Source organism: Grammomys surdaster, unplaced genomic scaffold (assembly GCF_004785775.1).
Source record: "Grammomys surdaster isolate TR1022 unplaced genomic scaffold, NIH_TR_1.0 134, whole genome shotgun sequence".
NCBI classification, from domain to species: Eukaryota; Metazoa; Chordata; class Mammalia; order Rodentia; family Muridae; genus Grammomys; species Grammomys surdaster.
In genome coordinates this window covers 7,845,442-7,868,799 of record NW_021604592.1, presented here as the reverse complement: position 1 = coordinate 7,868,799, position 23,358 = coordinate 7,845,442, and the positions used below count along the sequence as shown (strand labels likewise).

Below are 23,358 nucleotides of genomic sequence, written 5' to 3'. Positions count from 1 at the left end.
GGCAAGCCAGGTCCATTCTGACTATATGATTCCATTCTAGCAGATCCATGCTGCAGCCACAGTTATAACTTGGTCTCCAATGTTGGCCTTGGCTATTGATGCCAGCCAACTCTGCGCGCTCTCGAGCAAAGTCTCAACAAACAAGCTTGAAGGAAGGAGTTTGGGTAGTATTACATCTTTTCAAAACACAAAGTTGAGTGTTGTTTATTTTATCATGCAGAGAACTAACATGAGGTCTCTAAGAAGCAGTGCAGTGAGAAGACATCTCTTGGGGACAAGCGCTTTCCCCCTGCCCCCAACAATTCTATTCAGGTCTGTGAAATCTGCAATGCCCACAGATCTAGCAGTAAGGACAGAGAAGCCAAGCCACGTGCTCAGGGGACCATATGGCTACAAACTGCACAGATCAGCTAAAACGCCACAGGGAAGGCAGGCAGGGAACTGGCAGGCCACAACAGGCACAAAAGTCTCAGGCAGGCTCAGCTAATCGCTGTGAAGGGAACATGCTTCTCTGCTAACCTGTAGAGACAAGAAGAGGCCTCCTTTGCATTTCTTTCTTTCAGGGATAAAATTGCTTAAGGAGATGATGAAAACCAATTTTTCAACAGGCCAGATGTACCAAGAAAATCCTTAGCTGAGTCTCAGATTTCTCACAGTGACCCTCTTGACAAAGACCCATCTGCAGCTTTTCAAAATTCAACTAGTAGACCAAGAAGCATCAGGTCAAAGAGGTCAGGAGTTACCTCTTCAAGGATTCCAGGTTATTTTAGTGAGGCCCTGTACAATTGGCTCCTATACAACACAGTAACTGCGGAATACTTGAAACTGATTGGGGAGGCCTATGGGACTTCAGACTGTGGGTGTGAGGGCCCCAGGCCATAAGGACCTTTGTTAGAGGCTTTGAAAACTTACTGGGCATTAACACACCTTTTTATGTATGTGTGGGAAGGGGTTCAGGGGGGTGATAATGGAACTAAGGATTGAATTTAGGCCCACACACATGCTTGGCAAACATTCTACCACTGAGCTACACCCCCATCTCTTAACATTTTCAATTGTTTAAAAATGACTACTGAGCTACAGCTGGGTTTGGAATTACAAAAAGCAGTGAGCTGTAAAGCCTAACAAATATTTATTGGGTGTTCCTTTCAGAAAATATTGACCAATCATTCTTTGGGCACATATCAGAAAATAAGCCTACTTCTATCAGTTAATATTTCTGAAGACCTATTTGCAAAAATATTCCAAGTACCTTTAAGGAACTAACTAGCATCTACAGACACTCACCACACTTACTAAGTATGGGAAAAATTACCAGCTTACATGAATAGCAACCTTCTGGAGACTGGGTAAATAGATATGGTATAGCTTCACAGTGAACTATTAGGTATCAATCAAGGAAGTTGATCAAAACACTTATTTTGGTTCTTTCTCTAAAGAAATTATTTTTTAAAACAAAATTTAACGGATGTGTTTAACCCAGGTACTCATCTGTTTACATAAGCTCAAGAACATAAAGACAGTCTGAGACAGGGTCTGCCGTAAGATCCTGAAAGCCAGCATATAAAGAAATGGATGACTCTCTTACTCCACAGGCTTATAAAAACCAAATCCTGAGCTGGAAGTGAGGAAACCGAACAGGTGATCTGATACATAGTGTGGAACCTCCACTCCCTCTCCCCTAGCTGTCCAGAAAGACTCCGGAACTACCAAATCAGGCATCTTAAGTAACAACCAAGGAGCTGAAAACCAGGATTGGCTTCAAATCCTTGAAACAGCTGCTAGACTTCAAGACATATGCCCAAAATCCACACACAGTTTCAATGCTTATAACTTAGTATTTTAAAACCTTATTCTTAAATGAGAGACAACCAAAGTCCATCAAATCCCTGAGGAGCCTCTAATATGAAAAAATGGTGGACCAAAATAACCAAGAGAAGAACACAAAGAACACAAAGGAAACCAGTAGAATGAGGGTACTTCTAGAGACAGCTAGATGTTTAGAGTTTTAGATGTTTGATTTTAAGTAACACTAGAAGAAATACATTCAAACAAATGAAATTCTTACAAATAAAGGGATAAAAAAAGAGGGGGAGAGGAGTAGGGAAATCATGCATGCCTATAATCCCAGCACTTTGGAGGCTGAAGAAAGAAGATCTTAAGCTCAAGATAAGCACAGGCTACACAATACAACCTTTATTTCTTTTGTTTTTTCTTTTTTTCTTTTTTTTTTTTTTGTTTTTGTTTTTTGAGACAGGGTTTCTCTGTGTAGCCCTGGCTGTCCTGGAACTCACTCTGTAGACCACCCCACCAGGCTGGCCTCAAAATCAGAACTCCGCCTGTCTCTGCCTCCCAAGTGCTGGGATTAAAGGCGTGCGCCACCACTGCCAGGCACAACCTTCATTTCAAAATAACAATAAAATATTTTTTTTAAAAGACAAAGTAAGAAGGAAAGATGCAAACATTAGCCACAAAGTACAGCATCCAAATGTGAGGAATTCTAGGCAAAGGAAGAACAGGGGAAATGAATGGAAGGTAGGAAAACAGTTTAGGGGAAGACGTGAAACTGAAGGTCTCAGACTGAAGCACAATGTTACATCATTATGACACGTCAGAACACTTAGATTTAAAAGATTTTCATAATTCTTTCTAGAAAGAATAAACTCATACATGGATGAAAAAATATCAGTCATTTCAGATCACCAAAAGGGGTGCGGGGACTAAATGATGACAAAACCCTAGGAAATTGGGAAATGAGGGAAACCAGTAAGAAACCTAAGACCCCTAAGCCATCCCATATCAATATGCCTGGGAATGGCTTCTGGCATAGCTGGCTGGATTACTGACCAAGGGTAAATGGAGCGGCTTCAAAGATTACCTCAAGTAGTCTGCTGTCATGAAGGAACAAGTAAGTGTGCCCCGAAAATGATGCAGTGAATCAAGAAAAAGCTACAGGATACAGAAAGCACAGTCCTAATCTAAGAGCAAGACAAAGAAACTTCCAATGATGATGGCAAAGAAATCTAAAGGCAAAACTCATACTGTGAGAAAAAGCAACCAGTTAGTCCAGGTTGCCACTGCCCAGGTTTCAACAATTACTGGAGGTAAGAGGAGCAAACTGAATGGATGTTCAGACAAAACTCGTACAGGCAGAGAATCTGAGAGTTGAATTAATAATGTGTGTAATACATTTGCATGTAAATATTAAAAAAAAGTATTAACTTCAGAGAACACACAAAGTATAAAAAATAAAACTTAGATTTACTATGCAATATAGCTCTTAACAAAGAATTAGCATTTATAAGGTAAATACTATTAATTTAAACAACGTCATAATCATATTGGAAAAATGAGGAAGCCCATGTGTATGCCCATGTGAATATTTGTGTCTGAATGAGAAATTTAAATCTGTTTTCTCTCAGGATATGAAGTAAAGGAGTTATGCCTACAAAGGAGAGAAAAATAACAAATAAATCTTGTATTCAGAGGTATGAAAGAGCCAACTGTTCAAAGTGGTTGACATGGACAAGCATGGTGTCCTATGCCTGGGGTCGAAGCACTTAAAAGGTACAGGCAGAAGGAATAGGAGTTCAGAGTTACTACAGTGGACTTTGTTTCCAATGAACAAAGCGGCTGCCAATCTCCAGTGACATGATGGGTTTGTGACAGAATACTGTTGCCTTTTGGAGGTTCCTCTGGTTCTTTCCCTGGGACACACTCATCTCAAGCTCCTCCCGTGACACCAGCGCTCTCTGAGCAAGATGAGTGGTACAGTGTGAGTGTGTGATGTTTGGATCTTGCTTCCCAGATTATGGTACTAATGTGGAAGAGTGTGGAGCCCTTGCAATGTGTCATTTAATTGGCAGATGTAGGTCACTAGTGTTGGGCCTTGAAGGTTATACCCACTGGTGGTTCAAATCTGCTCTTTCTGCTTCCTGATCCAGCTCCTGTGCAGAGTTCTGCCACATGCTACTTACTTCATGGTGACATGTCTTCCCAGCCATGATGTCATCACCCCTCCACCAAAAAAAAAAATTACTCCTCTCTTAAATTGTTCCCAAGAGATATTTGGTCAACAATGAAAAAGGTACAGAATATAATTTGTATAAAACAAGGACCATCAGATTTTATGTAAGGAGCCAGATAATAAATATTTCATTCATAAATAAATAAATATTTTTAAGCTTTGCAAGCTATTAAACAGCTTGGTAACAATTACCCCATTAAAAATCTGATACTGGGACATGAAGACCCTAGCCTCAAAGAAAAATAAGACCATTGGGCAATGCTTAAACAAGTACACATGGCTAGACCCCATTTACTCATGACAGTAAAATTTAATTTTCCCTAACTTTTTTATACCACACAATAGTCTTTTTCACAATAGTCTGGATTCACAGGCATTAACTACTGAGGACAGTGCACACTTGACCCAGGGGCCATGGTTGGCCAACGCTGACATGGGCAATCAACAGCCTCATGTAGAAGCAAAGCTCAACACACACTTCAAGAAGAATGAGTGTTCTGCTTACCTTCTCTGTGCTCTACTCCTGTTTTACACACAAAAATGATACTCAAAAAATTTTCAAATTCAAGAAAACACAAAACCATTTTTCTATCCACAAATATTTTTCTAAATGGGCTTCCATTAAATGACCTAAATTTGGGGCTGGAGAGATGTCTCAGCAGTTAAGAGCACTGACTGCTCTTCCAGAGGTTCCCAAGTTCAATTCTGAGCAACTACACGGTGGCTCACAACCATCTGTAATGGGATCTGATGCCCTCTTCTGATGTGTCTGAAGAGAGCAACAGTTTACTCATATACAGAAAATAAATAATTCTTTTTTTAAAAATGACCTACATTTACATCAACGTTCTAGAGAAACCATTATCCTTCATAAACCTCACTTCAGCAATGTAATAAGTAAAGCTTAACTGTAGTAAGTAAGACACTTAATTGTGTTTAAAAAACAAAACTCAGAGAATAAGGAATTTTGGATTTAAAAAGTGGAAGAAATGTTGCAATAACCACTTCTCCCTTTTCAAATTGACAACATACTCATATTTAAACTAAACATGTGCCTGTAATCCCAGTATGGTGAGGCAGAGGCCAGACAATGGCTAGTTGAAGGCTAACATGAAAAACACAGTGAGGCCATCCCAGATAGACAGACAGACAAACAGACAGACAGGATCAAAGGCTCAGTCATTTACTTCTGTAGAATCCTTTCTTCACTAGTAACCCACTAGTTCCCAGTTACTAGGATCTGCTAGAAACAGAGCAGGCCAGGGGAACATTTCTAAGTCTCACCTATATCACTGGTACCACAGCCTCTCAAACTGAAGATCTATGTGCCTGCTGAGGGACAGTCATCCTTTGTGTAGGTGTATTCTTACTTACGGGACATGGTAGTAAAACGAAATAAGCTTCAAGGTGGCAAAGCAGCCCATGTCCAAGTGCACAACAGCACAGTCCTCAGAAATAGGAAGCAAAGAGCCATTGTGTTCTACCTCAAGATAAGGAGGAAGCACTGGCAACTCTGTCCCCATGGACAACTGCTGTTCATGTCCACTACAGAGAGCAATTGCCATCCTCTAACCGCTACTTAGATACCTGCTAAGGAGGGGAGAGGCCAGTTGAGCTCTGAAACCCATTACTTTCAAAATGGAACGAGGAGAGGTAGAGAGAGAGAGAGGCGGGTAGGAAGAGAGAAAAGAAGGGGGGAGAGAGAAGACGAAGAGAAAATAAAATCAATCAGCCAATGCCTCAGAGTCTTTATAAAAATTTTACATTTATAAGATAGTTTGGGGATTTCTCAAGCTGACAGTGCCACCTAGTGACTTTCCAACCTCAATTCATGGTTAACTGATGGAGGCACTCAATGTCCATCCACAAAGACAGCTCTTTAACCATATTTTGCCTAAATAGACAAAATCTTCAGTGCCTCTTAGCAAAGGCAAAAATAACACTGAAAATTTCATACAATTTAGGAACTCAAGGAACTCTACCCTCTGAATCCTGAAAAAGAAACTCTTTTTCTCAGTACTAGTGATATGACCACTTAATCTACCAAACAGCTCTGGTTCCCTAGGAAGCAAGCAATCCACCCCTAACACACATCAGCCAGTAAAGAATTCAAGGCAGAGAAAATATTGTAACCACAAGAGTTTCAGAGAAAATGAAAAGAAAGCTAAGGACATAGGGAATCACTAGTGCCAGTTGAAAAGCAAAACAAATAAAATATATCTCAGGTATGAGAGCTATTTTGAGCTAGCAGTGCCTACAACTTTAATCCAAGAACTTAAAATGAACTTGTGTTAATTTACCATGAGAAACACACACACACACACGCACACACACACACACAGTGGAGACTTCTCTTGAAAGGGTCAAGAGCTACAGCATTTCTAATTGCTCAGATCCTTGTATTATCACTGGTCTGGCAATGTCCACTCTGCATATCAACATGCTGAGAATGACTCACCTTGGCAATGAACTGCTTGTCCTTTTGGTCCAAATTAGCAGTGGGGGGCACATAGTCTCTCCATATTCTCAGCCTGCGCTCCTTGGCAAACCTGGCAACAAAACAAGCATGCAAGATCATTCACGGACCAGGCCACTGTGCTTGAATCTAGTACCATCATGGGAGAAAGTAGAACAGGAAATGCTACTACCCTAGCCTATGGAAAGATCCAGAGAAGAAAGACCATAGTCAACACAGAACAAAGCCTGACTACAAATATAACACATACAGAAAATAGAAATAAAAGAGGCCCAGTAGTGGTGGCGCACGCCTTTAATCCCAGCACTTGGGAGGCAGAGGCAGGTGGATCTTTGTGAGCTCAAGGCCAGTCTGGTCTACAGACTGAATTTCAGGATAGCCTAGGCTACACAGAAAAATCCTGTTTCAAAAAACAAAACTAAACTAAACAAAACAAACAAACAAAAAAATCCCACAAACAACATAAGATTCGTGTACATAGTAAACTTATGAATGGCCAACTGAGACCCTGGGGTGCCATTGTCAGAGCACTAGTCCACCTAAGTGGTTAACTCTGGCTTATCTAGTATCTTCTGAGTGAGTCCTCTAACACAGAGCAATTATTTTTTTTAGAGAAGATACACATGAAAACATTCTTTAAGAATCACAGGCCTGCCTGATTGCCATTTGAATTGTAAAATGGTTATCAGCTATCAGAGTCAATTCAGAAAATATCAACATAAGGTATCTAAAGTGTACTTGGAAAAATAGACAAAATCTGCAGACTTTCATTAATAAAAGTTCAAAAACCATGTTGTCAGGAATTCATTTCAAAATACTAAGCAAAGTAGATTATTTTCTGAGTCAGACCAAGAGTGGAGATTGAATATGTGTAACGATTAAAAAAAAAAAATCAATGAACAGCTGTGTTAGACTGCTCATGACTAAGTGGATGCATGTGCAATGGGGGGCGGGGAGGGAGAGAGAGATGCTTTCTGAGACCAGTACTGTGACTGTCCTTCTAGGCAGTAGGAAAACAGAAAAAGACAAAGAAAGATGCAGGAGCTGTAAAATACAGAAAAGCATTTCCACATAAAGCACGGAATTGTACCCGCAATTCAAGTAGCTCAGATATGCAACGCAAAACGGCAGGCAAGCGGTCATACATTGAGAGAACGATCCGCATTCACTGGTCTAAGCCTGCTTTGCAGTGACTCTCTTTAAAAAAAACAATCTATAATCTTGTACAGCTGTTAGAAACCATAGATATTATTCTAATTCTACTCACTCTCTTCAAAGACAAGCTGGAACTTAAAAAATGTCAAGAAAATTTATCAACCAAAATAATAACTTAGAACAGTAACGAGGAGAAAATAGAAGTTTCTGAACCAAAGCAACCAAAAAAGAAATTGAACATCACAGAATAATAAGTATTTAATAATAATAATAAATGCTTCATCTACAAGATTATATCTTTCAAATTTAATTATGGCACAATATACAGCTTTTGAAAAATTAACCAATCCCTATAGCTTTTCATCAAACAATATACACTTGTCAGATATATCCTATCCAGTGTCCCAGATTAAAATATCCTTCCAGAAAAACTTACAAATGTCTGCTTATAGGCACAGGAGGACGTAAATAAAAGTCCTCAGAAAACACCTAACAAGTATGAGAATCATTCTTTTTTTCTCACCTGTACACATGAACGGCAAAAAACAAATTAACAAAAACCACTGTAATTTTAAGATTCTGAGCTAAGGTTGCATAGCAGGAAGCTAAAGGATGGTCCACTGTCACAATTAATTTCCACTTCTGCTCACAACTGTCCTAGAGAGATTCAGGCTTGCATGGCGTTGATTCCCTTCAATTATTCTTGCTACCTGCTTTACTTTCAAACACATTAGGGCCATCAGCCCTAATGTAGGGCCTGGTCCTAGTTTAGAATCCACAGGCTCTCTCTCTCCATCATAGTTCTAAGCTTGCCTGTTTGGGAGCAATTCATTCCATCATTCATTTTAAACACGTAAAACTAGAACACTTGAGAGGGAAACTTGGAAAAAAAATGACTAAAAAACATTTAAAAGAGTAAATCAAGTAAGAAAAAATGTCAGATGGGCTGGCAAGAAGGCTCAGCAGGTAAAAGTGCTTGCCACCAAACCTGAGGACCTGAGTTCAATCCCCAGTACTCATGTGGTGGAAAGAAAAAACCAACTCAACACAAGTTGTTCTTTGCCTTCCACACGCCATGGCATGGGCACACTCACATACATACACTAAGCCCTTATCCCAGGCATTAAACTAACATGGACCTAAATTTTAATGTGAGTCACTCCACGGCACAGCCCATTAGGGTTTCCCAATTCCCTCCCTGAAATAAAACAGGCAATAACACTGACGGATGACAGACGATGGCCAGCTTCTTTCTCTGAACCACTTAGCAAGGTGTCCTGGCAGGCCTTACCTCTCAGCTGCCCTCAGCTTTTCTGCACCCCGGGTGTAAACTGCAATTGACCAGTCCACACAGCGGGCAAAACCTTCCTTCAGGAGGAGTTCAGTGATGTTACCATTCTAAGAGACAGGGCACAAGAGAAGACAGACACAAATCACACACTGTTGCACCAAGAAATCAGCTTTCTGTTTCTGACATTGCAAATTCAGCCACCGTCTAGCTGGTACTTCAATTTTTCTAACTTAGGAAAAAGTAGTTTCTCTGAGAAATACACCTAAGACTGAGGATGTTGCTCTGAGACTCCTCTCGGCAGCCTTGCCCTCGTGTCCCAACAACACCAGCAGAGCAACTTACTTAACAGGAGCAGAGTAAACGTTAGGGGCACCGAATGGAATCGACGTTTCAATAGTTCTTTGGGGGGCAGAGGAGGATGTTAATCTGTAGAAGACATTACACCTTATTCTTCTCTCCCTCAAAGAACCAGCACTTTCTCCCCTTTCCATCAGCAGAAAGCTGAAGAGCAGACTGCATAAGCCACATTTTGCCTGGTGAACAGCAATTCATATTCTTCTTTGACACAGAACCATCTGGCAGGCATGGCCAGAGAGTCAGCACTCCAGAAGAAACAGACATGACCTTGGCACCCTGCACACCAAGCCTCCCAGCCTTCCACAGCTGCCATCGTGGGAGTCATCTAGCTGGGAAAGTAACAGCAGATTAACTGTGTATTACATCTCCATTACAATGGTGAAAATCCACTAAGTTCTCACAAAGCAAGGTCATTACTTGTGCAAGAACATCACATCTATCAGCGTGCACAACAGGGTCACAAAATCAACAGTCACAACTATAACAACATAAAAAAAAATTAAAAGTAAAAACCCAAAACCCAAGCTCCAGAGTTAGGAGGGAACTGTTAAAGATCGGAATATGGGAAATAATTTTTCCATATGTCAGTCTCCTGCCGATTGGTATGTCAATACTCCAGGATAACTGACTTCTAGACCTACATATGAAACTCCCCAGTCCTACTCCCCAGCCTTCAACTGCCATTGGCAACTTCCAGACTCAAATATTTCCCTTTATGAAGCCAGGAACAGTTGAGATGAACTTCCTAAAACCTCAATGCACTGATTTGTGCACGACTATCTGACTAATGGTATCTGTACAGAAAAGGCTCTCGAGTCAATGGAAAATACAATACAAAAAAAAAAAAAAAAACCCACCAAAAAAAAAAAAAAAAAAATCTGCCAAGATTTCAAACAATGTTGAACAGAGAGAATCAGTAGCAAACTGAATACATGGCCAACCCATCATCCCAGGCTATACAGCACACTCACTGGATGAAGGATGGTACCCAGAATGTTCTGATTATGGCAGCTTTCCAGAATGATCTGAACATCTCTCTGAAGCAGTCGAGACTCCGTGAAAAACTTGGCTTCTGCAGCAAAGGGCTCCGGTGTTTCACTACCGTCTGGTTCTCGACGAAAGGTTGGGCACTAAAGGAAAGTAAGGACAGTGAGGAGTGAAGCATGAGAGGAGAGCAGTGACCCCGCCCACATCAGGCTTCCAGGCTAAGGTCAGAGTTCGAAAACCTGTTCTTGTGACCATCTTTAAAACACCAGACCAATCAAGCTTTCTGTTAAAGACAAATGAAACATACCATACTGAACACTTTAATTTCTTAAAACTGTCCCTTACCAAGAGACAATGTGGCAGTACCTTGCTTTCAATCTCTGATTTTTTTTAAACACACATGAATAGTGTATATGAATCCAATTCATATCTACGAAGCTTCAGTGCCACTCCTTGTCTTTATTCCTAGTTTCCTATCTCCAACAGTGCCCCACACCAATCAGGCCTTGATTACTTTAAGTCTAACAGAACTGTCTCACTATGAAGCTTAAACCAAAATAAGTATGAAACAGTCTGGCCAATGGCTCCTAGAAGGAAGAAAAGTATATCCAAATTCCCCAGGTAAAGAAATTTACCCATCAGCAAACACTCCCACAAACCCCAGCCCATTGTACAGCCAGCCCAGTGTGTGGTCTAACCTTAATCCCTGACAGCATGACAGTAACAAGGTAGTGATCTGGAAGGAGCAGGGCCCGGACCACACTGCCATCTCGAACATGCTCAATGATCGCTAAATGACAGAACAAACAGTTGTTGATCATTAGACAAAGGCGGTCCAAGATTATACAATGCCCAACCTACTTGCATCTAACCCATTTCCTTCCCAAAAACCTGAGAAGCCTCTCTCACAAAAATCGAAAAAAACTGACCAATCAGGGAGGTTCACAGGAATAAGTACAGGAGAACACAGATCAAACCTGCTTCTCTGTCTTCTGAACCTCCTGAGACCTCCTGCACCTCTACTCCCAAAATCTAGAATGCTCACAAAATAACTAATAACCCTCACTGGTCTTGTGTATATTTTTCTAAATCTGTAGTCAGTAAGGGCCTCAAGGAGCAAAACTACATAGCATATAAATATGTCATATGTTTATATGTATGTGAAATATGTTTCTCCCTCCAATTTTCAGCATTAGTCTAAGTAGCCCTGAGAGAACAAAAACTACACAATGTGCAAAATACTAACAATTTACGATCAGCAATGGTACAGGGCTAGCCTCAGCAATGCATAGCTGTAGTAAGCTTTGTGAACCAATTCAAAGCCCCTTCTAAAATGTCACGGTGTTCTTTAACCCATAAGGATTCCCTTTCGATACTAAGTAAGCAAAAGAAAGACTCACTGGATCTTATAAACCCCAAGAATCAAAAAAAGCAAACAGAAAGAAATCGCTCTGAGTCTCTCTGCCTTATCCTGCTATCCTCACCATTGACAGGCTTCTGGTGGTGTGAGTCCACAAAGTGCCTTGGGTTCTCAATGGTGTACTTGAGGTCCCGGATGGTGTGTGAACCATTCCCCTCACTCCACATCCCTTTCTTTGATGCCTTTGCTTGTTCCTCACATTCTGAAAGCCGGTTCTGCTCTGGGCTGGTACAAGAAAGGGAAACAAGTTGTAGTTAGTGGTCCACAAACAGAGCTACATAGCCCTTCCAGTGGGTTCCTTCAGTATCTTCTCCCCTAAAAGAGACCAAGGCATTTATTTAACCAGAAAAATCACCAAAAGTACAATTTACAAATTCCAAATTTGTTCCTTCAAAGAACAGATGAGATTCTAAGAGCATTTAATGAGAGGCTCTACAGAACATGCAGTCCTTCTGCCAGGGAGGAGAATAGAACAAGTTAACGGCTCCAAGGGGAGCCACTCCAGGGGGTGCAGATTCATTTAAGCATCCCAGATTCCAGAAGCCAGGCCCAGCTCAGCAGGGTATAGTGCAGGGAAGGTGACTAAGAACCACCCTAAATGCCTTCTCCATCCACCAGGGCTGTGGGGGCAGCTGCAGGACACAGTGCTGTCAGATAATATTGGCTCCAAATTGCTTAGGCATCCAACAAGGCCAGCTAGACAACAGGCAGTTTGAAAATAAAGCCTCCACCTTCATCACAGGAAATCAATAGTAAACTGGCCCAAAAGGAAAAGACAAAAGCAACAATTACTTCTTAAGGGGGAAAAACTTAGTACAGAAATGACCATTCACTGTCTTACCTGAGCTAAATTGTAGGAAGCAGGGAACTACAAGGCCTTTCTTTGCAAGACTCCTGAGACCATCCACAACCATACACACTCCTGGTCTCTAGGAATTTCTATCTAAGCAAGCCTCACCTAACAATTCCCAAGCTGGAAATTTCTGGTCCTCTCTTCCTCCTCTTCACCCAAAACATAACTAAAGGATTTCAGAGATGTCCAAGTTCACAGTTAACTAGATTAATAAGACTGTGGGGGTGGTTTAAGTAGGAGCAAATGAAAACACTGAGAAGAGCTTTAGGTCTAGTGGGATTGGTACTTATTCCAGTGGCAGCAGTACAAAATGGTTACAGGGGTTTTCGTTATTCCACTTGCAAACTGAATTCAAAAAAACAACAACACTGCAACAGTAATCATGCCAGTAATTGTCCTTAAGTTAGAACTGTGGCATGCTTCCAAAAACACCACCTAAAAACAAATGTCTTAATTCAACCAATTCCCACAGGCACACAACAACAATTACTGAGTCCAGCAAAAGTGTCCTTACAATCAGACAGGACCTCAGGTACACAGTGAGTGGCTGGCCCCAGAGCCTCCGAGGACAGAAAGAAGGCAAAAAGTAAAACTGAGCCTTTGGCTCATTCTCATCATGTATTCACGTGACGCAAATATTTATCCAAAGACTTTTCTTCGGCTACTGCAGTTACAACTTACCAAGGACTTAATGGTTTAAACAGCATGTTTATAGCTCCAAATTACTGATGGAGAATATCACTTTTCAGAGACTAAAGTGTTAATTAAAGTCAGCTGCAATCCACCCCACTGAGAACAGTGAACTTGAACATGATTTATGTACTAAAAGCCTTACATATATATCTTCTAACAAGTTCACACTGCCATTGGCTAGGCAAATATATTTTATCAATTAATGAAATATCTACAGATTCAAGACAACAGGCTCAGAAAAGAGAGGTTTTACTAACATTCAAATCCAAGCAATTGTAGCCCTGTCAATTAAACAGATTCAAAGCAGAATCTTTCTTTCCCTCGTTTATTCATTGCAGTGTTCCTTGTACGTGATTTGATGTCACATCTTTTCGTTGTCTGTCTCCCACTAGAATGCTAGCTAGCTAGCTAGCCTAAGCCTATTCACTGCTATATTCTCTGAATAGCATACCAACTGATACACAGTTAAGGCTCAATAAATATTTGGGTTGGCTGGCTCAGAAATAGACTGGGATTACATATCTATGGTCTAAGACTTAATAATTCATGAAAAATAGATAGATAAGATAGATAGATAGATAGCTGCCAGATAGATAGATAGATAGATAGATAGATAGATAGATAGATAGCTGCCTAGTCTCCAAGCCCGTTTTTAAAGGAGGTAAACGTAAATCAAAAACCATTAAGAAATGTTAAGTGACCTGATTCAAAACAATCCATGAACAAAATCTTGGAAGAAATTAAAACACCTGAAGCTATGCATTTTTAAGAGAGAACAGAAATGACATGAAACAAAATCATTGATCATGGCTGCCAACCTCTTCTCTTGGTGCCTCAAGTAAGAGAGTTGCATACTTACTTATTGGCTCTCATGCCTTCTCTACGGGTGGCCAAGCCTTCTGCAACTAGCGACTCTGCAATGTTTTCCCCATTAGTATCTGAGGGAGAAAATTAACCACATTAGTATCTGAGGAAGAAAATGAAGCACAGGAGCCAAACCTGCCTCTGCCAGCAACAGCACAGAGGATGGACCATTTCCTCCTCACTCTTCGGGATGGGGATGCTGTAGAGAAAGTGCTGGCAGAGATGCAGCACTGAGCTTCTCAGGAAACATCTAGTCCCCAGGATAATCTTTCTTCCCTGGATTTTGTTTCTAATTTTCTAGAGTATTCCCAGGCCAAAAGCAGTCTTGGGAACCATGGGAGACTGGCATACATGGCAGGTAGCTCTGTAGAATAACGAGACCCTATTACTGAACACAAACTCAGCTTCATAGTGGCTTGGAAAAGTTCTCTCAGAATCCTGTCTTCCCCTCAAAAGCAAGGCTTGCACTTGCCCCACTGGTTCTTGTGAGAATGAAGTAATGAAATCATCCACACAGTGCCAAGATGGGAGTTAAGAAGATGCAGATAAACTCATTCAGTTCACCCATCACTTTTACACCAGAAAGTTCAACTCCTCTCCATGTCATAGTCTAGATTCCAAAGGACACCAAGACAAGCCACCCAGCTTAAGACTGACTAAGAGGACAGTGTCTAGGTTTTCTTTCAGAGAGCAGCCATCAGAACAGGCAAGAAAAAGATGACAAACATAAAACTTAACCTGATTAAGGTTCCTCCTGAGTACCTCAAACATTAATTGCATTTCCATACTACTGAAAAAGCTTTTAGTCTTGATATGTCTCTTAAATCTTTGTCAGCTAAAATGATAAAGGAAGACATCTATCTTTGCAGTAATCACTGCATAAAAATCTTTAATATGGCAGAGAGCAAGCTCCCAGATATATAACTATAACAGAGCAATCTGGTTGATAGGTAACATGAGCACAGAACTTCACTCTGTAAGAGTTTACCTGGTACATTAACTACATCCTAATTTCCTTCAGCACTAAAAAGCCCATGTGCAAACATACACACACATGCACACACCTCTAATGCCTCGCCACTTGAAGACCCAAATTTCAACAAAGGCAAACTGCGTATTCCTTTTTCTACCAGGAAGTGTTGAGGACAATGTTTATACAAAGGACTCTCATGTTCTGCAGCTAAGCACCTGGCCCTTTGCCCTGAGGTTACTGCTGAATTCAAACACAGACTTCACTAATATTAGTAAATGCTACAGTGCTTTCCACAAAACACAAGGCTTCTAGGGTGGAAAGTCAAACAAAAATATGCAACGATGAAAAGTTGAGTAATGAGATGCAAAAAAGTCAGAAGATAGAGAAGAATGAAGCCCAAGCCCACTACCAAAACAAAGCACAAAAGTCTCAGAAACTGTCATGTTATAGAGCAGTCTGAAATACTGAAACTCCAGATGTGGTTCTGAAGGAGTTTCCAGAGAGGTGTGAGAAGAGAATGCCTACCCAGAATATGCGTGGCTCCATCAGGTGGAGTCCCTGTCTACATAAAAAAGAAAACGAAGGAAGCTGAGTGCCAGCATTCACTACTCTTCCTCATGACCAGAGATGAAATGTGGTCCTTCATGGTCCTTCATGCTGCCAAGTCTTCCCCAGCCATGATGGGCTGTATATCCTTACACTGTCAAACTAAAGCAAACCTTCCCTTCCTTGAGCCGCTTTCTTCAGGAAAACTAACATAGAATACTTCTCATGAAACAAGAAAAATACATTCCCTTAGACTGGACCTTCAAAGAAAGCAACAAAATGTGACAGACAGAAAGCGAAGAAAGGTAAATATATCTATCTATAAGCCAAGGATCTCAATCTCACATATTTATCAAATTATGAATAAGAGAGTCACAGCTGGATAGCATTTGAGACCTGGTAGATTACTCTCTTCTCTTCAAAAGTCAGAGGAACAAGCTTTGGTGCCATACACCTGAAATCCCAGCACTCAGAAGGCAGAGGCACTCTGAGTTCTAAGTCAGCCCAGTCTATACAGCAAGTTCCAGCCCTACACCAAACTTATTATCTTTTTACAGTTAAGTTGTAGGCTAAGCACAAGTTCTACTCCCCTACTCTCCGTAAGTGCAAGGAAACTGGGCAAGATGTCATTCCCAATTCACTTTTCTAAAACTTGCACAGCTAATCTCAGCCTTAATGGGATGTCATTAGCTTTACCTTCTATGCTGGCCTCAAGTCAACACTGACTATCAAACAGATAACCTAAGTTGCTATGGTATTAGGAAGTCTTTTACTTAATTAATCATAGAAAGCTTAATAAAGAAAAAAATCTGGGGCTGGAGAGATGGCTCAGTGGTTAAGAGCACTGACTGCACTTCCAGAGGTCCTGAGTTCAAATCCCAGCAACCACATGGTGGCTCACAACCATCTGTAATGAGATCTGATGCCCTCTTCTGGTGTGTCTGAAGATAGCTACAGTGTATTCATATATAATAATTAAATAAATCTTTAAAAAAAAAAATCTGCTCTAAAACTATCCTTATTTGCCTAGTTTTTGTCTAGAAAACGCTTTCATTGTCCCAATGCCCACTCAAAACACTATTCTCAAGATTCACACTCTCTGTATCCAATCTGAAAGAGACCACAACTTCTAATATCCTATGAATCATTTGACCTAGCTAAACAGTTCAGTGTTTATGTGCACACACACGAGTGTGCTCACACAAAGTTAATGATGATATACACCATGTCAAATCTAGTTGCTTTAAATATCTTAAAGCTATCTCTCAAAAGCTTACAGATGAAGAAACTAGGGCCTATAGAGAGGCAAAAGGTAAAAGGAATAGGAAAGTCAGAATTCTAACCTCATCTATCCAATTCCAAAGCCTGTTTTCATTCTATTTTATTTCAAACCATGAGACAGATTTTAAAAATAACAACTGTCCCCAAACAAATCTTTTCCTAAAGAGTCCCCAGAAAGAGGAGAAAAGCCACCAGACAGAAGAATGCAGAACGCAATATAGGAAATCTATAGGAATTCAATTAGCACTCTGACCCGAAAACAAGGAGCTAGTGAGTGGCCTCTATGGGAGGAAGAATGCTGCAGTAAACCACAGACCCTACACCAAGCCAAGACAGCCCAGTGGTGAACAGGGACCAGGCTGCTCTAGGTGTGCCTCTGTCCGTCCATGACAAGCCCACCAATAATTCCCATACAACCCACACCCACTGCCCTCGAGTGATGGCCACAGAGGCCCACAGTGGCCTTCTGCCACATAAAAACTGGTCCTTGGATCAACTCTCGGCTCCAAGACAATCAAGTCCACTCTTCTTGCTGCTCACCTTTCCCAAGGTAGATCATCCCATACTCTCGTCCCTGGGGAGTCTTGTTTTCTATCGTGAAACAGACTTCCTTCCCAATCAGTTTCTTGCGAAGAAACTCTCGAGCAGGAAATGCCCAGGGCTAAAAGACAAAACAGAACAAGTGTTACAGAAAAACTGCTTTCTCCAGACCCCAGCCAGCATCAGAGCAACTTCAGGTCTTCAATAAAAATATTTAGACACCCACCTCAATCTCGCTAGGCTAAAGACATGAAGGGGGAAAAAAAAAATACACAACCAACTGCACACTGAGGGCCTCCTAAAAAACGGCCTAGCAGTTGGATTAAGTAGCACAGGCCCTAAACCAGGCCTCAGCACTTCCCAGACACCCGCAGCAGCGCTCTCCTCACACTCGGGCTGGGTTATGGCTTACTTTTGTACAATATTTACCAACGTTTTTATAGCACTTAGCATGTGCCAGCCAGCGCTGTGACTACTTTCCATACATCATTCCAGTCCCTGAAATGGGACGCCCCTCCAGGAACCACCTAGCAGCGGAACATCATAAATAACTACTGCCGCATCTGCTTGTCTCCTTCCAGTTTACAAGGCACTCACTTTCCCTAATGCTCGTTCAAGGTAGAGCTGGCACAGTGACAAGCTTTTAGTGCTCGTACTATTTGGGAGTGAATCTCTGCTCCAGCAGGAGCCTTATTTATGTCATTTCCACCACCATTTCAAGGACAGCAATAAAGTTTAGAGAGCAGTCCCCAAAATGTTTCTTCTTCTACTTCTACTCTGGTCTGAAACATGGAATTTGGCCTGTGAAATGGCTTATGAGGTAAAAGCTCTTGCTGCACAAACCTGACAACCTGAATCCAATCCCCAACCCCAACTTGCAAAGAGAGGACAGATGCCTGAAGGTAGTCCTCTGGCCTCTACATACACACAAACACACACACACACACATGCACACACGCACAGAGAGAGAAAGAGAGAGGGGGAGGTGAGGGAGGGAGGGGGGGAGGGGGGGTGGGAAGGGGGGGGGAGGGGGGGAGGGGAGGGAGGGAGGGAGAGAGAGGGGCTACTACTAATAATAAACTTGGAAAAATTTTTTAAATATTTAAAGATCATAGAATCTAGCAACTTATGAATGCCATGATGGTTCTTCCTATTCACCCACTCAGGAAAGACAGAAGCAGTGGCACACATCCCATAATAGGAAACAGAGCCTCCATGTGAACAAGATAATGCACAAATGGATGGTCCTGTCCACCTCACCACAGCTAGGATGGTTCAGGTCTGTGCAACCCATAGCCTGTATGTAGCTGATGACGGCTATAAATGCTGCCCAGTGGAAAACAGTAAACTCATTTGAGACTCAGATTTTTTTCATGTGTATGTGACTTTTTCCTGATTGCATGGTTCTCAAGTGTTTACTTTTGTAGATGACACTGTGTCACAATGTCTATACATTTCACTATACATGCCTGTATAGCAAATTGCAGAGTTCTCGTCTTCATCTGACAGTCAGGGCTTCACTCAGAGTCCCAACTTTCCTTAGGTCAGAAACAGGAAGGGATGGGCTCAAGGGACACCAGAGCATCCCATAGAACAAACGCCAATGTATAAAAGGGAGCTTCTCCCTTTATGATTCCAATCTTCATGTGCTGCCTACTGTCATCCCTTCAAGTCACAATTCAGGATACACATAATAAAATGCAGCCTGTCAGTTAGTGGTCTGAAAAAGAAGGCTCGGATAACCTTTTCTATCCAGGAGACTTATTTCATGAGGTCATTCAATAAACTTATTGAAAATTTGAAAAAAAAAATCCATAACTTTCTAGAAACTAGAAGCCAGTGAAAGCTGCAAGTCATGAAAAGTGCTGTGATTTAATCCCAATGGTGAGCAGCTCTTGGGAGAACTTGGCCCAAACTAATGTCCTGCGCCATCTATCCTGTTCTTTTCTCCTCAAAGTACCAACAAGCAAAGGCACTCGACAGCAACAGAGTTCACATGTCACTACATCTCATTCTTACCATCAGCTCACTTCCTAAAAATGAGAAGACACCACTCCCCAAAGTGGAGTCTGATATATGATTCCAATTGTAAACTGAACAATGGAAACCAGTTCTGAACCAACCGTACTGTATTTTTACAAATACAGTAACACTTCCTAAACCTGTACAGAACTACAGCTGTGTTCACAACACACTACTAAGCAACACATTAATACTCAGACCTCAGTAATACAGTACCTTGTTAAAATCCAGGAGCTCAGCGAGTGCTCTACAGGGAAGCATCCTTATCCCAGGCAACGACATTCATGAAGGGTCAGCTCACAAGGAAATGTACCTCTAGCCCCTGTGAGAAATCCTCCAGTTTCTATCCACCACAGAGAAGCGCTCTAAAAGCTTTTAAGGCTTGCTCAAAGAGCATGGACTCTTACCCTCATTTTACAGCTGATCTGTCACTAGCTGGTGAGGCAAAAGAAAATTACACTGGAGATCTTGAAATGATCCTATAGAGGAAAAACCACAAGTGACTAATCTTCTTTTCCAAAAGCAGGCCTTCTAGAAGTTTTGTTCTATTCAAAACTGGGCAATTTGTTACTGAATAAGCTACTAGCAACAACAGACAAAGAAAAAACTCAAGAGCTCCACAGGCTAGAGTCTGACTATCACACCTTACAAGGGCAAGAGAACACACTGGAAAGTAAGGCCAGTGTCCATCCACACAGGATAGCCAGGAAGACGGTCTGTCCCAATACAGCTGCTGGAACTGTAAGAGGCAAATACAAAGAAGCTTGCTCCAAGCATTGGTCAAATCTCCCAACAGTCTAGTAGAAGAACAGTCATAGGACACTCCAGAGTAGCATGTAAGAAACATGCTCGTACGTAGCTGAGACTTGAACAACTCTTCTCTCTGACCCACCAGCAGATAGAGAACAGCCTGCTTTCACCGCTAAGACCCAGACAGAGTCATTATGTCTAAACTCATAAAGTACAATTTTTAATTCCAGTCCTCCTTAGGTCAGATTCCTAAGACTACTGAGACAAGACTGAAGCCAGAACAGTTACTGGACAGCTAGAGAGTTTGGCACATGGCCCATGCTCAGGACTCTTTGTCTCCCCTCTTCTCATCATCCCACTGTGGCGCCTGGATACCTGCTCTACCACTGTTCCCTACCAACTCAACCCTCAAAAGCCAGTCAAAGAAGAACTGTGACATTTATTTCTGAATTTCTCCTGAAACCAGCACAGAACTTCACACCCAGCAAGCTCAATTACTCTGTGGGAAATAAATATATAACCAGCACAGTGTCCGTCAATGCAGTATCTAGGCTGCTTGCAGTAGCTAGGCAACACTGGGGATTAGCCTGGCACAGGGCAGTGGTGGCTGAGGACACACAGGGGCCCTGCTTTCATTTTCACAGGACTTATGAGAAAGCTGACTAGTGCTGAGAGAAGATACCAGGAGGGAAGGAAAAGAATAATCACATAAATGATATTCAGAGCCATAACACAAAGAAAAGCAAATGAATAACGACATTCTTGACTCTTCTTGAATATTCTTCTTTCTTGAGGGGAAAAAACATGGACAATGTTCTCAAAGGAAAGCCTGGAAAGCTGGTGCCTCAATGTGCAATTCACCAACCCCCAAAGAGAGCCACTGGGTTCTTCTCTCATCTATTCAAGTGTATATTCACTGTAGACCTGCTTTGAGTAAGGTGCTGACCAGACAGAAGACACGGAAATGAGAGAAAACGTCCCCCTTTGAAGAGTTCACAATCCAGTAGAGACAAACAAACAACCCTGAAATAAAATGCTGCGAATACTCTAACAGCACAAAGATGGGACTAGGAAAGGAAATGTCAGGGACTGTGTCCAGTGGATGGTCACCAGGTCACACTGGTGGGGCAGCACTACTGATGGGGAAAGCAAAATGAGAAAGAGCAAAGGCAGAGGGGAATCTAGTAGCCTGTGAAAAAGACTGAGTGTGTATCACCAGTGGGCCCCATGACCACAGAGGTGCTTCAAGCCCTGTGATAGATATCCAATACCAAACAGTCTGCCCTAAACACATATACATATAGGAGCAACACTAAACCAACTCAGCAAGTTATATGTATAAGTGGTGTGTGTGTGTGTGTGACAATAATAATTAAAGAATAAGAGATCATGAATTTGAGGTTGGGGTGAATTCGAGAAGTTGAAAGGAGAGTATTCATATATGAAATCCTCAAAAGATAATAAAGTAGTAAAATAAGTTTGTTTCTTTAATAAGGAAGAGAGTAGAAGACACAGCACAATGGACTTATGGTCTAGGTTCATGGATGCAGTTTGTAAGAATAATAAGCACTAAAGTGTCTGAGAATAACAATGAACAAAAGTATATAAATTATGTTCCAAAAAATCTAGGGGTGTGATGGCACCTGCCTTTAATCCCAGTACTCCAGCAGAGGCAGTGAGACCAACCGGGTCTACATAGAGAGTTCTGAGCCAGCTATGGTTACAAAATGAGACCCTGTCCAGAGGGAGAATAGGGATCTGAGACCTCTAGAGGAAGTATGAGAGGAAAGGAGAAGTCTGAGCATATTGTCTCAATGTCCCCAGCACAGCAGAAGAGAGAGCGACTCCATCTCACGGAGAACTAAAGAGGTAATAGATGGAGCTTGATCACACCAAACTGCTCTAGAGAAGATCAAGCACTAGACTGTACACTTACATACAAATGGCGTGCAAGGCACCTCACATACTATCATTCCTGCCACAGGAGTCTGCTCAGAGTCCTGTTACACAGGACACTGTGACAACAGCTCAGAACAGTCTGTGGTCACCTTTCTTAGAGGCTACACGGCTTCTTCCTTCTGGGGGGAAGAGCTTGATGACCTCTAAAAGAAGCAGCTCGTTACCTCTCAGGAGCAATCACATTGTTCCACGACACACAGCCAAAGGAAGAGAAATGCTTCCAACAGTGGTTTACCCATTTGATGCGCACTCAATGTCTGAAGAATGCCGAAATTGGTTTAATCTTCAGTACCTGACCTAACAGAGTAGTGATTACCAAACATTTATTAAGTACTTTGTAAAGCGCTAAGCACTTCATGTTTCCTTATTTAACCCTCATTGAGCAATCCAGAGGTAGATATAGGCACTACATTAGTCTCAACACTTGTAGTTAGTGACGGAGGACCAACGAGAAAGAACCGGTTTTAATGTATTTAGTCATTATCTCTAGAATCTAACCAACTACTGCTGATGGAATAATTACGGGTGATTCTTCTCCATCTTCATTATCTATAATGCTGTTTCAACTATTGCCTTATTTAAAAAAAATACTATTAAAGATGAAAAGAACTAAATGCTTTCCTTAAATAAAAGCTGGTAAGCTCTTGCTTTTTCTTCATCATTTCCTTGAAAGGGAAAAGCAGTGACCAGCCAATTACTAATCTACCCGAAGATACTAAGTTTGGAGCAGAGAACTAATAATTACGAGTTCAGAAATCCTGTTTCTGAGCAGCGAAGCACGGCTAAAGGAGAATCAAGCACCAACATTTCCAAGTGTAACGATCAAGAAGCGTAAAGCACACGAACTGGGATGGACACAGGCAGTCAAAACTCAAACAGTGCGAGAAGTCACACAGAGAGTATTAAAAGCTGGGGTGTAGGAGGTGGAGAGGATGCAGTGAGAGAGGATCAGAAGTGACCTCTCAGAGCACAACACAAGGATAAGCTACAAGCTGCCCGGAAACTGATGGAGCTCAACTGTTTAAAGCTAAAAAGATAGCTTAGCTGCTAAAGGTGCTTGCCGCTAAGCCAGAAGTCCACATGGTAGGAGAGAACTGATTCCACAGACTGTCCTCTTAACTTCACACATGAACCAATCTGTGTGCGCATGCACACACATACACA

General features: G+C 41.6%; 1 protein-coding gene across 1 annotated transcript in view; it reads right to left on the bottom strand.

The window, feature by feature from the left end:
• Positions 1 to 23,358, bottom strand: part of Snd1 (staphylococcal nuclease and tudor domain containing 1) — a 400,943-nt gene that overhangs the window by 350,156 nt on the left and 27,429 nt on the right. The window contains exons 3-9 of the mRNA XM_028762568.1: positions 17,464 to 17,584; positions 14,119 to 14,197; positions 11,778 to 11,938; positions 10,992 to 11,083; positions 10,278 to 10,436; positions 8,950 to 9,056; positions 6,486 to 6,576 (exon numbers count right to left, since the gene is read on the bottom strand). Of these exons, the coding sequence (XP_028618401.1) occupies positions 6,486 to 6,576; positions 8,950 to 9,056; positions 10,278 to 10,436; positions 10,992 to 11,083; positions 11,778 to 11,938; positions 14,119 to 14,197; positions 17,464 to 17,584 (810 nt within the window). The remainder of the gene's footprint in view (positions 1 to 6,485; positions 6,577 to 8,949; positions 9,057 to 10,277; positions 10,437 to 10,991; positions 11,084 to 11,777; positions 11,939 to 14,118; positions 14,198 to 17,463; positions 17,585 to 23,358) is intronic.